Source organism: Pezoporus occidentalis, unplaced genomic scaffold (assembly GCF_034315485.1).
Source record: "Pezoporus occidentalis ecotype Australia unplaced genomic scaffold, CSIRO_AGI_Poc_V1 ctg216, whole genome shotgun sequence".
NCBI classification, from domain to species: domain Eukaryota; kingdom Metazoa; phylum Chordata; class Aves; order Psittaciformes; family Psittacidae; genus Pezoporus; species Pezoporus occidentalis.
Genome location: NW_026914029.1, coordinates 386,715 through 401,073, shown reverse-complemented (window position 1 = coordinate 401,073; position 14,359 = coordinate 386,715). Strand labels below are relative to the sequence as shown.

At 55.1% G+C, this 14,359-nt stretch overlaps 1 protein-coding gene across 8 annotated transcripts in view; it reads right to left on the bottom strand.

Moving 5' to 3' along the window:
• The window catches only part of IGSF9B (immunoglobulin superfamily member 9B), a 38,150-nt gene that overhangs the window by 12,900 nt on the left and 10,891 nt on the right, over nt 1-14,359 (bottom strand). For 4 of the 8 annotated variants that reach the window (XR_009965099.1, XR_009965098.1, XM_062619922.1 and 1 more), the window contains exons 5-17: nt 14,212-14,329; nt 13,076-13,217; nt 12,836-12,981; nt 10,374-10,516; nt 9,496-9,636; nt 8,091-8,207; nt 6,609-6,701; nt 6,364-6,514; nt 5,809-5,932; nt 3,096-3,271; nt 2,330-2,556; nt 2,108-2,192; nt 546-707 (exon numbers count right to left, since the gene is read on the bottom strand). Coding sequence is in view for 6 of the 8 variants with exons in the window: in XM_062619922.1 (XP_062475906.1) it covers nt 546-707; nt 2,108-2,192; nt 2,330-2,556; nt 3,096-3,271; nt 5,809-5,932; nt 6,364-6,514; nt 6,609-6,701; nt 8,091-8,207; nt 9,496-9,636; nt 10,374-10,516; nt 12,836-12,981; nt 13,076-13,217; nt 14,212-14,329 (1,825 nt within the window). In the remaining 2 variants the exon portion in view is untranslated. The remainder of the gene's footprint in view (nt 1-545; nt 708-2,107; nt 2,193-2,329; nt 2,557-3,095; nt 3,272-5,808; nt 5,933-6,363; nt 6,515-6,608; nt 6,702-8,090; nt 8,208-9,495; nt 9,637-10,373; nt 10,517-12,835; nt 12,982-13,075; nt 13,218-14,211; nt 14,330-14,359) is intronic. The other 4 variants (XM_062619923.1, XM_062619920.1, XM_062619919.1 and 1 more) reach the window with 3 other exon arrangements.

The following is a 14,359-nucleotide window of genomic DNA, read 5'->3' as shown; positions in this document are numbered from 1 at the left end:
AGCTCATAGAATCACATGGGTTGGAAGGGACCTTCCAAGGTCATCTAGTCTTCCAGGACAGAGGAGCTGCTGCCCTTCCTGGCTCTCCAGCCACCATTGTCCCTATGAGCCACTCCTGCATGGTGGCTGCAGCCCCAGCTTTTGGGAAGCAGAGCAGCAGGGTCTCCATTGCGGGGGTCTTCGCTAGTGTAATGTGGCTGTGGGGCACTAGGGCTGGGCAGAAAGGAACTAGAGAGCCCAGCTCCATGGGACCTCGAGGAGGAGAGGGGCTCAACACCCCAACCCTAAACCCCATCTCTAGGAGTTATCACCAGGCTAGTTCCTGTGTCTCCTCTTCACCCACCCTGCCTCTCCCGCTCCCGACCACGGGCTCTTTCAGGCACAGACGAGGGATGAAGTCAGGGCTTCACCTGAGGACGCGCACGCACAGAAGAAGAGACAGACAGGGAAGACGGTTACCACCACAACACAAGACAGGAGGAGGAGGGAGGAGGAGGAGGAGGAGGAGGAGGAGGGAGGAAGCACACGAGAGGGGATGGGCTTACCTTTCTTGCGCTTGAGCTTGCGTTTGCGTTGCTTGTTGACGAAGCAGGCGGCGAGTGTGCTGAAGAGGATGGCAGCAGCCAGGAAGCAGATGGTTGCAACGATGCCAGCCAGCACCGGGCGGGCTAGACCTTCATCTGTCAGGTCAGGCTGAGGGAATACGTCTGGGGGGAAACCACGACAACTGGGTGTCATCATGCACAATCACTGCTGTCTTCTCCAGGGACCCGTCACAGCAACTGTGAAGGTGACTGGTACTAGGAATGATAATCCCAGACTGGTTTGGGTTGGAAGGGACCTTAAAGCTCATCCAGTTCCAAACCCCTGCCATGGGCAGGGACACCTTCCACTAAAGCAGGTTGCTCCAAGCCCCTTCCAACCTGTGCGGTGTCACCAGAGCAGAGCAGAGGGGCAGGATCACCTCTTTGAGCATTCAGCCTACCTAGGGAGAGCATCCAGTGCTGCTGCAGGACACTGACAAAGGATTTGGTGACCTTGCACCACATAAATGCATTAAGATGCTGCAAGGGCTGGAGCAGCTCTGCTCTGGAGCCAGGCTGAGAGAGCTGGCTTGGGTCAGCCTGGACAAGAGAAGGCTTCTGAAGGGGAGACCTTAGAGCAGCTCCAGTGCCTAAAGGGGCTGCAGGAAACCTGGAGAGGGGCTTTGGACAAGGGATGTAGGGACAGACCAAGGGGAATGGCTTGAACCTGCCAGAGGGGAGACTGAGATGAGCTCTTAGGCAGAAGCTCTTCCCTGTGAGGGTGCTGAGGCACTGGCACAGGGTGCCCAATGAAGCAAAAAGCCTTTTTGCCTTAGCTAATAGACACCCAGGGAAGAGGCCACAAACCCCGGTGCTCCTGCCCCACTTCCAGCTGGGAAGATCACACACACATTCTGCAGGCACTGCCAAACCCCCTGGGAAAGCTTCTGGGAGAGGAGCTGGAGCAGGGAAGCAGGCAGGCTGCAGCAGGCAGGCTCTCACTGTGCCAGCACCACTTGGGGGCAGAGGAAGACCGCAGCAGAGCTGTGCTGCTCTTCGGCTTTTCCATCAGAGCCATAATCCCAGGGTTTTCCCCATTCCCATCTCCCCCTTGCCTTTCCCATCGCCATCGCTTCCCCTGCCCCTTGCTCCAGAAGCATCATCTGAGCTGGGCTGGGATACAGGTCCATGCACAAGCTGCAGCATGCTGCCGTCTCCAGCTCCAAAGCTTTTTTATCCCTTGAATCTCCGCACTGCAGTGCTACGTTTCCCTCTCTGCACCTTCCATTCCCATTTCCAGGCTACGCTGTGCCTGGTCTTTGTCCTCCAAGCACCCTGCAGAGCTGTCACACTGCAACATAATGCTCTTTGGGAAGGACTAACCCACTCCGGTGCTGCGCCATTTGCATCCAAACACAGATGGGGCCAGCAACATTCCCAGGACAATGACCACAACCATGCAGCCAGCCCACAGCAAAAGCACACAACCACCCTTCAGTGTCATGAGCAAGTTCTGCTGCATGACCTGAGCGCTACCTGTAGAAGCAGAGATGCTTGTGGTAGAAGAACAAACCACCCCTTACCTGTACTGGAGACACCAGCAACATTGCTGGGTTCACTGATGAGATCCTGCATGACCGCCAGGACACGGAACTCGTACCAGGTATCCTGAAACACCAAGAGCATCCATCAGGTCCCTCACCGCAGCCTCCAACCTTGAAGACCCCGAGCCACCCCTAAAGCATCCCCAGAGCTGCAGCACACAGCACAACACCATACATATGGGGTGGGAAGCCCCTGCCTACCTGGGACAAGTCCTTGGCAAAGAACTCGTTCTCGGTCCCCAGGATACCATCATCCAAGATCTCCCACCTCTCCGCGACGCGGAATTCCATGATGTAGCGGTCGATGGGGAAGCTGTGGTTAGCAGGAGGAAGCCATGACAAGAGGACGCCTTGCTGTGTGCGGTTGGCTGTTAGGCACCTCGGTGGGGTAACCAACACCAGAGGCTCTGGAGTTGTTACAGGGAATGCTGGGGACAAAGCAGATGGGACAGGGACACTGTTGAGATGGGGTGAGGTGAAGGATGCTCTCCCATAAGGGCAGACAGAGCACGGTGGAAGCAGCGGTTCTCAGCTTGCTGGAGTTTCAGGCCTATCTGAGGCATCCCATCTCAGTGTCTTTCCAAAAAGCAGGACTAACAATGCAGTGGATCCAAGAAAAAGGCCTTAGAAAACATCCTGCTTCCTCCCACCTCCTCCTGAGACAGCTCCAAAGCAGGTACCAGCACATGAGAGCTCCAACTGAGCTGCACACAAGTGATTTGGGGCTCCATTAATCCCTCCTGACCCCAGCTGAACTTAAGAGAGATCTGAAAGGTGACTGGTGCAGCACAGCTCTCCAGCACTGCCCGTTAGGACAAGCTTTAAGGAGCCCCATGCACCCCACAAAGTCCAAAAGCATCATTTAGGACCCTCCATGAACCCTCAAACTAGTGCTGCTGATCACCATCAGACAGGACATCGCCATAGCCCTCCTGAATCCCTCCCCTCGTGCCCATGGAGGACCTACCTAGAGTGTTCACAGTGACCACCTCACTGAAGGAGCTGGTACCCAGCTTGTTTTGAGCCAAGACACTGAACTGGTACGCAGTCTCCGGTTCCAAGGTATCCACCAGTAGCCAACTGGAACCAGCTGGCACAGGGAGAGAGAGCCAGTCGTGGGGGCCAAACTGGGCTCTCTTCATCCTGCCGAGAGAGAAGGGAGCATCCTCAGGGAAAGGGGTCTTTGACAGGGAGGACCAAAAGGCAGCATTAACTTCTGGAGTGAATATGGAGCTTTCCTGAGCGATGGTTTGCTTTGAGAGCAGTGATGTGTATGGACATGGGGCAGCCACCCAAGAGCTGGCTTGGCGATAACCAGGGTCAGCATCCCGCTGTGCCACACCAGCTCATATGGACACTGCCACCAGCCTCCCCCCTGCCCTGCACCCCCATGAGCAGGGTCAGCACCAACAGCCCTGCTCTGAGGTTGTCTCCATCAGATTCCCATGGGCGAAAGTAGAAGCTGGAACATTCTTCCTAAGGTGAGTGCTGCTGGGATGGAGATTGGCCCTGTTCCCATTTATACCTGAGTTTTCCCTCAGCTCTATCCCTGTCCATGCAACCCCACAAGAGACGTTCAACTAAATCACCACCATTGCCACATCTACACAAGTCGGGGGCTGCCAGCACAGCCCAGGGCATCACTTGGGCTTTAGCAGCACAGCACTTGTGGGGCACACAGGACACAGCCCTTCTGCTGGGTTCTAACCCACAAACCCAGGGTGAAAAGAGCTCCCAGAGCCATCCCAGTGCAACCCAGCATAGACAAGCATGCAGCCACAAGCCATCACCCTGCTGGGAAGCACCATGTCCCAGAGGAGCATCGCTGTGCTGCAACTACTGGTGCTTATGTTAGAGGGATGCTGTAGCGAGTTCCAGCCTTTGGCTGCAGGTTTTGGTGGTGTCCAATAGAGGATTTGGGAAGGATTGCTGCAGATGGTCTATTCTGAATAGATCTGCAACCACCAGTTTACAGCCAAGTAAATCTCCCAAGTGGGAAGTAAAAGATGGAGCAAGTACAAGTGATGCTGCTGTAAAGGGAGCAGAAGGTGAGGCAGGAGAAGCAGCAGCAAGCTATGGAAACAAGGAAGTCGGTGGAGAGCCATGCACCTGCAGCGTGCTCCACCAAACCCAGTGGGAAAGCCTCTGTCCCACCACGGCTCCAGCTGGGAATACACCTCCCAGGATCCCCACTACCACCACAGTGGAGCAGCCAGTGCCTGGAGTGGGTTTCCATGTGGCATTTAACTCCATCCCCTCCCGCATCCCTTCTGCAGGGGGACACACAACAGCAAGGAGCTGAGTTGGGGTGAGAGGAGGGTAAATGCAGAACCAACCCCCCCAGGGATGCGACAGCATCCTTGCTGAGGGATGCTGTGTATGCAGGAAGGATGCTGCGCTGGCCCTGGCTACCTCTGGGGAGCAGGGTTTGCATTTCCAGCATTGATAACCATGGAAGAGGGAGGAACCATCAGCTCCACTGAGGATGAAGCTGTGTTTTGCTTGAGCATCCCATAGCCACAGCATGGAGGAAAGCACAGGGATGGCCAAGCTCTCTACATGGCACTAGATGACCCAGCACCATCCCAGATCCCTGGTCCCAAGGAGCAGCATAGCACCCAAGGCTCACACCCTTGCAATCAGGGCAAGACAGGTCTCTGGCTCCCTATCCCCACAACACCCTATAAATTCCCTATGGAAAGCTTGGTGTGAGCACCCTTTCTGCTGCTGGCTGCTCTCCCCAGGGGTCTGGAAGAGCCTGGATGAGGCAGGAAACCAGCAGCAGGTTGCAGAGCCGGAATAGCAGCAGCTGTCACATCTCTCCAGAGCAGAGAGGTTTAACTGCTCCTTCCCAAGGGCATTTTCATCACAGCAAGGTCTGCACTGCTCTGCTTGCTCCATTCCTTCCTCTCCCCACCTCCCAGCAGACTGGGGGAGCACAGCAGGAATCGCTGCAGGTGACATCTGCCCTATCTCCACTCTCAGCAGTCTCCATCAGGGCAAATTAAGGGAAGGAAGGAAAGAAAGAGCAAGAAGAAAGGCTGAAGAACACCAGCCCAAGCCTGGGAAGGGAAGGCATCACCCCCCCCCCCCACGTTTCTGAGGACATGCAAGACAAGAGCAAGTGCAGAGCCCCAGCCTCACTGCAGCTACATTGCTCCCTCCCCTGTCCCAAGGGAGGCACCCACTGGCTTTGGGTACCAGGTAGCACAGGAGTGATGGGAGCACAGCCCCACCAGGCTCACACCCAGCCCTCATCTCGCAGTGGCTGGTTGTGAAGCGAGCTGGGATTTAATCACCTCCAGGGAGCCAGAGAGCAAGAAGAGATCATTTCTGCTTAGTCACAGCTCTTCCAGGACGCGCTCTCTAAAGGCTGCATTTCCCATCCTCTCCCTGCCTGTTAAGCTCCATAAACAGTTTATCTTGAAATGAGATGCCAGGGGCAAAATTACGTGAATGCAAAGCGTCTCCCTTTGTACTATCATCAGCAGCACAAAACCCACCACCACCCAACCTCTCCGAATGGGAACCCAGCCCTAATGACACCCATGGGTGCAGAGCCACCCTCACCACCCTCCTCCCCCAAACCCACCCCCCCCCTCCGTCCTCCCCACTGCTGGAAGCTCTGGTCAGCTGGAAAGGAAAAGAAGCAGAGAGCAAAGCATGCCAGGATGACTCACAGAGGGCCGTACCAAACTGAGAATGTCTGCTCGTATCCACCGTCGTAGCCGGGCTCCCAGGAGACGTTGGCTGAGGTCATGGCCACCACCACGTGCACGCTGGTTGGGGCATGAGGGCTTGTGCCTGCAAGGGACAAAGGGAGGGGGGGTCAATGGGAGCAAAACCAGAGAAGCTGTGGCTGCCCCAGCCCTGGAAGTGCTCAAAGCCAGGTTGGATGGGGCTCGGAGCAACGTGGGCTAGTGGAAGGTGTCCCTGCCTATGGAACTCAATGAGCTTCAGGGTCCCTTCCAAGCCAAACCATTCCATGATTCTTTGCCAGCTGGCAGAAGCAAGAGGGCTGGAAGCCCCCATGATTCCACAAGGAGCGATTCCCATGAATCATTTCAGCTCCCAGCCACGATTCCACATGGACTCCTCTTGCCCCAACCGAAGGCCACCCAGAATTCCTGCTCCAAACAGCAGCAGGACAAAACGGGAGCAGAAAAAGGCAGCTCCGCCAGTTAACAGCATGGTTGCTCTCACCTTCTTCACTCGAGGTGCCACCAGTAACGTACCTACAACAGTGAGGTGGGTGCTGGCAGTAATGCTTGCGACGATGTTGGTGGCGACGCATTCCCACTCGCCGTGGTCATCCTTGCCGAGGGAGCGGATCTGCAGGGTGCCACCGGGCAGTGTGTTGTGCTTGCTCCTGCTGGGCTTCCCTACCTTGGGCAAGGAGCCGGGCAAAGAGAGAAAGAGAGAGGACTCAGCGGCGGGTTGTGGGGCAGGGCGAGGCGGCAGTGGGGTCACACTAAGCTACCTGCGTGGCCCAGGGGACACCGCCGGCCACCGGCAAGGGAGCTGGTCTCTCCGGTCGTGGCAGGGCACCCGGTTCCCCCGCTTGCGAGAGGACCTGGCGGGGCAACGCGAGAGGAAGGTGTGAGGGAGGTTGGTGCTCGGCACTCGGCACGAGTGGAGAGCCCCATGGTACCCGCATGGGCACCGCTGCCGAGGAAGGGGCAAAGCAGCAAACACCGTTCCGGGCTGTCCCCAGGTGCCCAACCTGCCCCTGCACCAGCAGCAGGACCCTGATGTGCGGGCAGAGAGGGCCCCATGGGGACACAGGAGGATGGAGGGAGATGCCTGGAAGATGGATCTTGTAACAGCTCCTTCCTAGGCTCGTAAACCCAAATGATGCAAATCCCACATTGTCCCGAGTCTTCTTCAGCTGTTCTTCATGCGGAGGGCTCTGTTGATCCACGCCGGGACGCACAGGATGAGCACAAAGCACATGGGATTACCAGTGCCAAGCTCAAATCTTCAGGGGTTCTTCAAGAGACTGGTCAGCGCTGGTGGGCTGATGGGGAGCTTGCTTCTGGCACTGGGAAACTGAGCCCAAGCCAGCCCCAACAGCACTTGGAAGGGATAAGGACAAGGTCATGACAGTAAGAGGATGGCCAGAAGGCACAAGAAGGGTTGAAAAGAGACCTGAATAAGAATAGGGGCAGGGAAGAGAAAAATAAGATGGAGAAAAAGACTAAAGGGCTAGCAAGGTTTAGATAGGTCCATGTGCAGGCCATGGCCCTCCTCGTGCTGGTCAAAGGAACTCAAAGAGATCCAGCATCTCACACCATAAGGACTGAAGATGCTGCTGCCCACTGGATGACACAAGGGACCGCGTCACTCTCAGGAGCTCTGAAAAGGGGACATGAAGCTTGGCAAGAAGATTCTGACAGGGGGACAGAGAGCACACGGGGTCCCTGCATGGTGGCTTTCATGGGAGCAGCAAGGTTGGAAGCAAAGGGAAGGCTCAGGAGGACACTGCTCTCTGGCTGTGCCACCACAGCCTGCATGGCACAGAAAGGGACAGTCATTATGTTGAGTTCAGCATCATCAAAACAGCTTCTTCTCAAGGTCTTCAAAGCCACAGGGCTGCTAACAGGTCCAGCCCCTTAGGAAAACACAGACAAGGGTCCTCTGGTAGCACAAGAGATGGGAGATCCACATGGGAATGGTGGCCACGTCCTGCCAGTGACCACCTCAGAGGAGGAAGAGGAGGGAGACAGGGGCAGGGCTCAGCTCGGCAGATGCTTTTCCTGTGCTGGTTTCATGGGATTCAAGGACTTGGTGGCCACAAACTGGGCTTCCCCCACCCACCTGCGGGACAGGACGGCAGTGGCTCAGCCCAAAGCGAAGCAGCTGTACCTGCAGTTTGTTCTTACCGGGACAGAGTGTGGCTTCTCTGTCTGCAATAGTCACCAAAAGCCAAAGGCACTGCAGATTTGTCTGGCAGGCCGGGTACCTTTCTCCAGGCGATGATGGGAAAGGGGTCTCCGGCAGCAGCACAAGGAATCAACAGCTCCCTCCCTGCCTCCTGTCTGTACTCCCAGCCTGGTAGCACCGTGAAATAGGGGGGGTCCTGCAGCCAATGGAAAAGGCATCCATCAACCTGTGCCAACTCCCACCAAGGAGCATCAACCTACTGATGACTCCCACCAAGGAGCATCAACACATTGCCAACTCCCACCAAAGAGCATCAACCCATTGCCAACTCCCACCAAAGAGCATCAACCCATTGATGACTCCCACCAAGGAGCATCAACCCATTGACGACTCCCACCAAGGAGCATCAACCCACTGATGACTCTCACCAAGGAGCATCAACCCATTGCCAACTCCACCATGTGCAAGGAGCTGCCCACCACCAACACAAACCCTTTTCCAACACAAATCAATTTGGTCTGAGGCATTGCAAGGAAAGCCACAGCAGAGGGTGTTTCCTCTGAAGAGCCACCGCACTATGGCTTCTTGTTTAAGTTTTAAGGAGGTCAACAGGGGGAAGAAAACCCACCCACATCACATCAGATTCCATCAACAGCCATTTTAGTGGATGTGCGTTTGCGATACACAAAGCGTTATCAGATGAATCTCAACAAGACACCATAAATCACTGCTGTTCACAAGCATGGACTTGGTGATCGGGGAAGGAAGAGGCAAGCAAATCCCACCCCAGCCACAGTGGGAACTGCACTGGGACCTCAGTCCACCTCAGGCTCTGCATGCAGCAAGAGCACATGGAGCATCTCTAGAGCTCAAATCATCCCTTTAATAAAGTCCACCATGAACCCAAGCCCAGGACAGCAGGGCCCAAGTGTTTTGTTGCAAAAAGGCCATCCCAGGGACACATTTCCTGGTCCAGCACTACCAAAGCCTTACACTCATCATACACTGGCTGTGGCCCAACCTGTGGCACTGCTCCAGCTATACCTGCCTGGTGTTCCAGGATGCTCATGAGGCTCCACATCCATCTTTCTCAGCACAGGTAAGAGATATAAGGCTCAAAGCAAAGGTTTTTGCTACAGTGAGTAATGGACCGATTTTGGGGGCACAAAGCCCTTCTTGAGCTCTCTTCACAGAGAAGCACTCAGAGAAGCAAAGTAAATCCTCAATCCCTGCACTGAATTAACAACCAAATAAGCACCATGGATTAGAAACCCCACCTCATCCATCCCTGCAGTGCTGTGCTGAACAGGAAGGCAGAAGGAGTCACATGCACATTGCAATTCTACGTTAAGAAAGCCTGGCTACAGCAGGAGATATCTCCACAAAGCACACACAGATTCACTGCAGCACAACCCCTAGAGCATCCCTTGGCAGAAGACACAATCCAATGGCTGCAGAGCAAGGGTTTGAGCAGGCAAATTTACCTTCAGTACCAGTCGGGCAGGGGGAGACTGGCCCATTGTACCCAGGGCGTTATAAGGCACACAGGTGTAAGTGCCGAGAGCATCTTCAGTTGCCTCCTCGATCCGGATCGACCCGTCTTCCAGCAGGTTCCAGCCAGAATACTGCAGCAGTGAGAAAGAGGGAGCTGGTTTATCCCACACCCACCACTGCTGCTTATTCTCCCTTCAGCCAATCCCCCCCTCAGCAATGCCCCAGGAGATGCCCGATTCCATTCCCAACACACAAGTAGCCCAAAAGACTTAACATCCCAATCCATCACCCCCTGAAGTGAAACTCATCCTGGTGGCACCAAGGAGACAACTTCACCCGAGGGGCTTGAGGGCACCAAGGAGCAGGAGCCCACAAGTTTAAATGCAATTAAAAATTTGGATCATTAATATTTAAGGAACTATAAGATCCTGAGCGTTTCCTTTAAATATTTAATGGCTCATATCCTTGCTCAGCTGATCAAACTGTGATTATAGGATGGCAGAAACCTATTAAAAGGGTCTTTTAACCATCCATTCCCATTGGAGAAACAAAAACAGGGCCATCAAGATGTGACTTGGGAGGGCTGCATGCACAAGGTCTGGGAGATGCAGACATCACGTCTACACAAGAACCCGAATTCACTCTGCCCACAGCTGATAAGGAACAGCAGCATCAATCCACCCATGGGATGGATTAATGCACTTGGCAGGGTAAAGGTTGGACTTGATGATCTTAAAAGGTCTTTTCCAGCCCTGCTGATCCTATGGGGTTTCTTCTCTCCTGATGGACACACAGGGTGATGCTCTCTGGCTATGCAGAGGACACGGGGTCCAAATCCCTCTGTGTCCCTCCCCGGGGGCTTCCTTACCTTCTCGATGCGCAGGGGACGTCCGTCTTTGTTCCACTTGACCAGCGTGACGGGGGGCTCTGCCTCCACCGGGCAGCGGATGTATCCGTGTATCCCAATGGGGACGTAGATGACGGGGGGCATGTTCACCACGCGGGCAGGATCTGGGAGAGCAGAAGAGAGATCACCGTGTCAGGGTGGGGAAAGAGCCCATCTCTCCTCCACCACCCAGCTTCAGGCGATCTCCAGCACTTTGATAATGAATTCCAAGCCCAGACACCACCTTGGCTCCCGGAGGCTGTTATCTCCAGGCTTCCTACACACAAATCCACTGTAATACCTGGTATTTCGAGGGGGCTTTACTCATGCCCAGGGTGTTCCTACCTGGGGCTCATTAAACGATGCATTTAAGAAGCAGCATTAAACCCATCTGCTGGCACATCCACGTTGAGTCATGCCCTGCTCAGCATGCTCCATCACACCCAGCCTGCCTGGCTCTGCACAGCAGCAGTGAAAACTATCCCAGCTCCCAGCTGCAGCAATAGAGATGGGAGAAGGGATCCATGACTGGGCTACAGCGAGTCCTTTACCTCCTGTCTGTTTGTACTCGCGGCTCATCGAGCCTGGGTCACATTGAGCATCAGGCACCCCCTGCCTTCCCAACAGGATGCAAGCAGCTTAAAATATGCACCTTAACCCCCCCACGCTGCATCACCCACACAGTCTCGCGATGCTCCAGCCTAGGATGTGTCATTACCAGTGCTTCTAAGAGCTTTTTAATTAAGTGTGAGTGGGTTGGAGGGAATCGAGGCTTTCTTTAATAAGCAGCTTGATAAAAAAAGGAGGAAAAAAGAAGTTACTTTTAATAAGAAGAGTATTTCCACAACCTTGTCTAGACACCGGCAGCGTGAGGTTAGGGGGGAAACCCTGACAGTGCTTACACTGCCATAAGGGATGGATGAATGCGTTTTTGGGCTGCAGCATCCCTGTGCTGCGGATACAGAAACGCAAAGCTGCGGCTAAGGGTGAGGTGGTTGGGAGGAAGGGATGGAAGATGCGCTTCCTTGGGGTAAAAAACACCCAGTTTGGGAGTGCTGCTCCCTCCCTGCCTGCCAAAACACGGAACCCCAAGCTGGTGCCCCCGGCAATGGCACCGTAACCCAGATTTGCCAAGCGCTGCATATGGAATGGGCTTTACCCCCCCCCCCCGCTTCACTCCACCTCTTAGGAAATGTAATCAAGGGCTCTGGCAGCATGGGAGAGGGTAATGGGATCGAGCCTTTCACTACTAGGTCACTGGCAAGGGGCCAGCCCGGCTCAGTAATGCCCCAGAGCTGTGTCCCCATGCGAGGGCTGCTTCAGGGGGTGGGAATTCTCCCTCCTGAGGGGTCAGCCCGGGTCTAGATGAGGTTTGCTGTGGGGGAAAGGGGTTTGCAGCACAAACAGCCCCCCTTGCAGGGCTGTCTGGAGGGCAGGTTGCCCAAAGGCTCTTTTTCCTGACATTAGAGCTATTTTTAACAGCCTTCAGCCCTGATGAGTGGTCCTGGATTAGCAGCAGGGCAGAGTTAATGGCCTGAGGCCACAGGCTCTCCAGCCGGGTGTATCCAAGCACCTCTGCCTGGTCACCCCTTCATCCATCCCCATAGGGAGACCCCTGAACCTACCGGCCCTTCTCACGGCAGCTCCCCACCAGTGTGGGGCTTCCCACTAACCAGCATTATTGAGTTAAAACACTTCAAATCAGGAGCCCACTTTGCTCAAGCCTATCTATCATTATAAAATAAACCTCTTACAGCAGAGTAATATTGCCATTGAGAGCAGCAGCAATTGAGGCCATTACTGTCAAATGCCACAGGACACCCGTAGCACACTACCCATTACTGCCTGGGGAGCCCAGAGAACAAGCGTGGGCAGCAACGCTCCTGCTCCAGCCCCTTCTCCTTTGCTTGTTTAGATCGGTTACAGCCTGCAGAATACAACATGCAAAGCAGAAAACTCCTCCACAGGAACATGCCCCCATAATAAACACTGGGGAACACAAGCAGGCAGCTGGGTCCGAGAGCCCTGAGCTGGTGTTTCCCTGCCCAATGCGATGCAGATGAGGACAGCGTGGTGGGGAGATGCCTGCCTAATCAAAACCCACCTGTATCAAAGGTGGAAGCCACACAGGATGCTCAGGCTCTTTGCTTTCCTGTTGCCTGCACCCTACAAACACATGTGGGATGCAATCTGGGATTCCCAGAAGCTGTGGTTGCCCCATCCCTGGCAGTGTTCAAGGACAGGTTGGACACAGGGGCTTGGAGCAAGCTGCTCTAGTGGAAGGTGTCCCTCTCCATGGCAGGGGTTGGGGCTGGATGAGCTTTAAGGTCCCTTCCAACGCAAACCAGTCTGTAATAGGATTCAGGGATAACAGAGCCTCTTGGGCTGCCTCAGAGCCCAGTACTACCAATCCCAGCACCATCCCTTAGGATACCCACACTCACACTGCACCGTCAGGTAGGCAGAGGCCGATGGCGAGCGGCCCAGGCTGTTACTGGGGATACAGGTGTATTTTCCAGCATCCTCTGGCTTGACACGGAAAATGATCAACGTCCCATCGATCAGGATCCGCACCCTCAGCTTCAGGTCACTGCGAGAGAAGAGAGGAGGAGGAGGATCATGGGGACACCATGACCCCGGAGCGGGAAAAGGAGGATAAGGACACGCAGCCAGCTCCAACTCACTTCTTGAAGTAGACGTTCTCCTCCTCCCAGTACCACAGGTAGGTGAGGTTCCCGGGATACGCCTCGGCTTGGCAGGTGAAGAGCGCATCCTGGGAGATGTTGACCGTGATGTTCTCCGGAGGGGAAACAATAAATGGAGGTCCTGGAGGCAGGGACGGATAGGTGTTACCCCCACCAGCACATGGCCCTGCAGAGGCTGCGCAGGCTCAGCTCCATCCCAGCATCACTGGTTTGGAGCTGCTCTGGGATCATGGAGCGCAGGGGGTTATCTCCAGGAGCGCGCTGGCCCTGTTATTCCCGTTTTCCCCCTAATGCCGGACAGGGAGCCTTGATCAGGACAATGCAGTGATAGGACAAGGGGCAGTTTAGGTTGGATATAAGGAAGTTCTTCCCTGTGAGGGTGCTGAGGCACCGGCACAGGGTGCCCAGAGAAGCTGTGGCTGCCCCATCCCATCAAGGCCAAGGCTGGATGGGGCTTGGAGCAACCTGATTCATTGGAACATGTCCCTGCCCATGGCAGGGGTTGGAACGAGATAATGCTAAGGTCTTTTCCAACCTAAACCAGTGTGGGATGCTATACTCTCTACAGCTTTAGGGAGGGGGCCCTGCATCCATGGTACATGGCTCTGCTCCTCCCAGGCCAGATGAGCTCATGCTTCCCTTTATCCTGAGCACTTCCACATCACCCACGGGAAAAACCAGAGGGATGCACAGCTCAGCACCACAGCTAAAGCAGAGCAGAGGACACCCCGTGCTCCTCTCTCTGCTGGTAGCTGTTGACCTAATTAAAGATTTATTTAATCAAAGAAGGAGCAGGAGGCCCTGCCATGCATCACCGCTGTCTGACGAGGGGCTTTGTGACAGCCTCAAGCTCTTCCCTGCTTCCCAAATAAAAGGGGCCCGGCACGGCCACTGCATGCCCCAGTTAAGCAGATTCCTCCATCCCACAAATGGGATGTGGAGCTGGCAGGATGCTGAAGCAGATTCCTCCATCCTACAGCTTGCAGGATGCTGAGCCCATGAGGCTCGCGGGTCACTTCAGGACAGCGCCGCAGTCCTGCGGTCCATGGACTTTTCCCTATGGAATAAACCGGTGGATGAAGAGGAGCTGGAGGGTCCATGCTGGAAGATCTCACCTTGAACGAGCAGGCGCGTTGTGTGCACAGCTTCCCCCTGGATGCTGTATGCCCGGCAGGTGTAGGCACCCCGGTCCTCCCGGCTCACAGAGAGCACCGTAAGGCTCCCGTCGCTCACCTGGGAACGACAAGGGAAAACCCTGGAGCA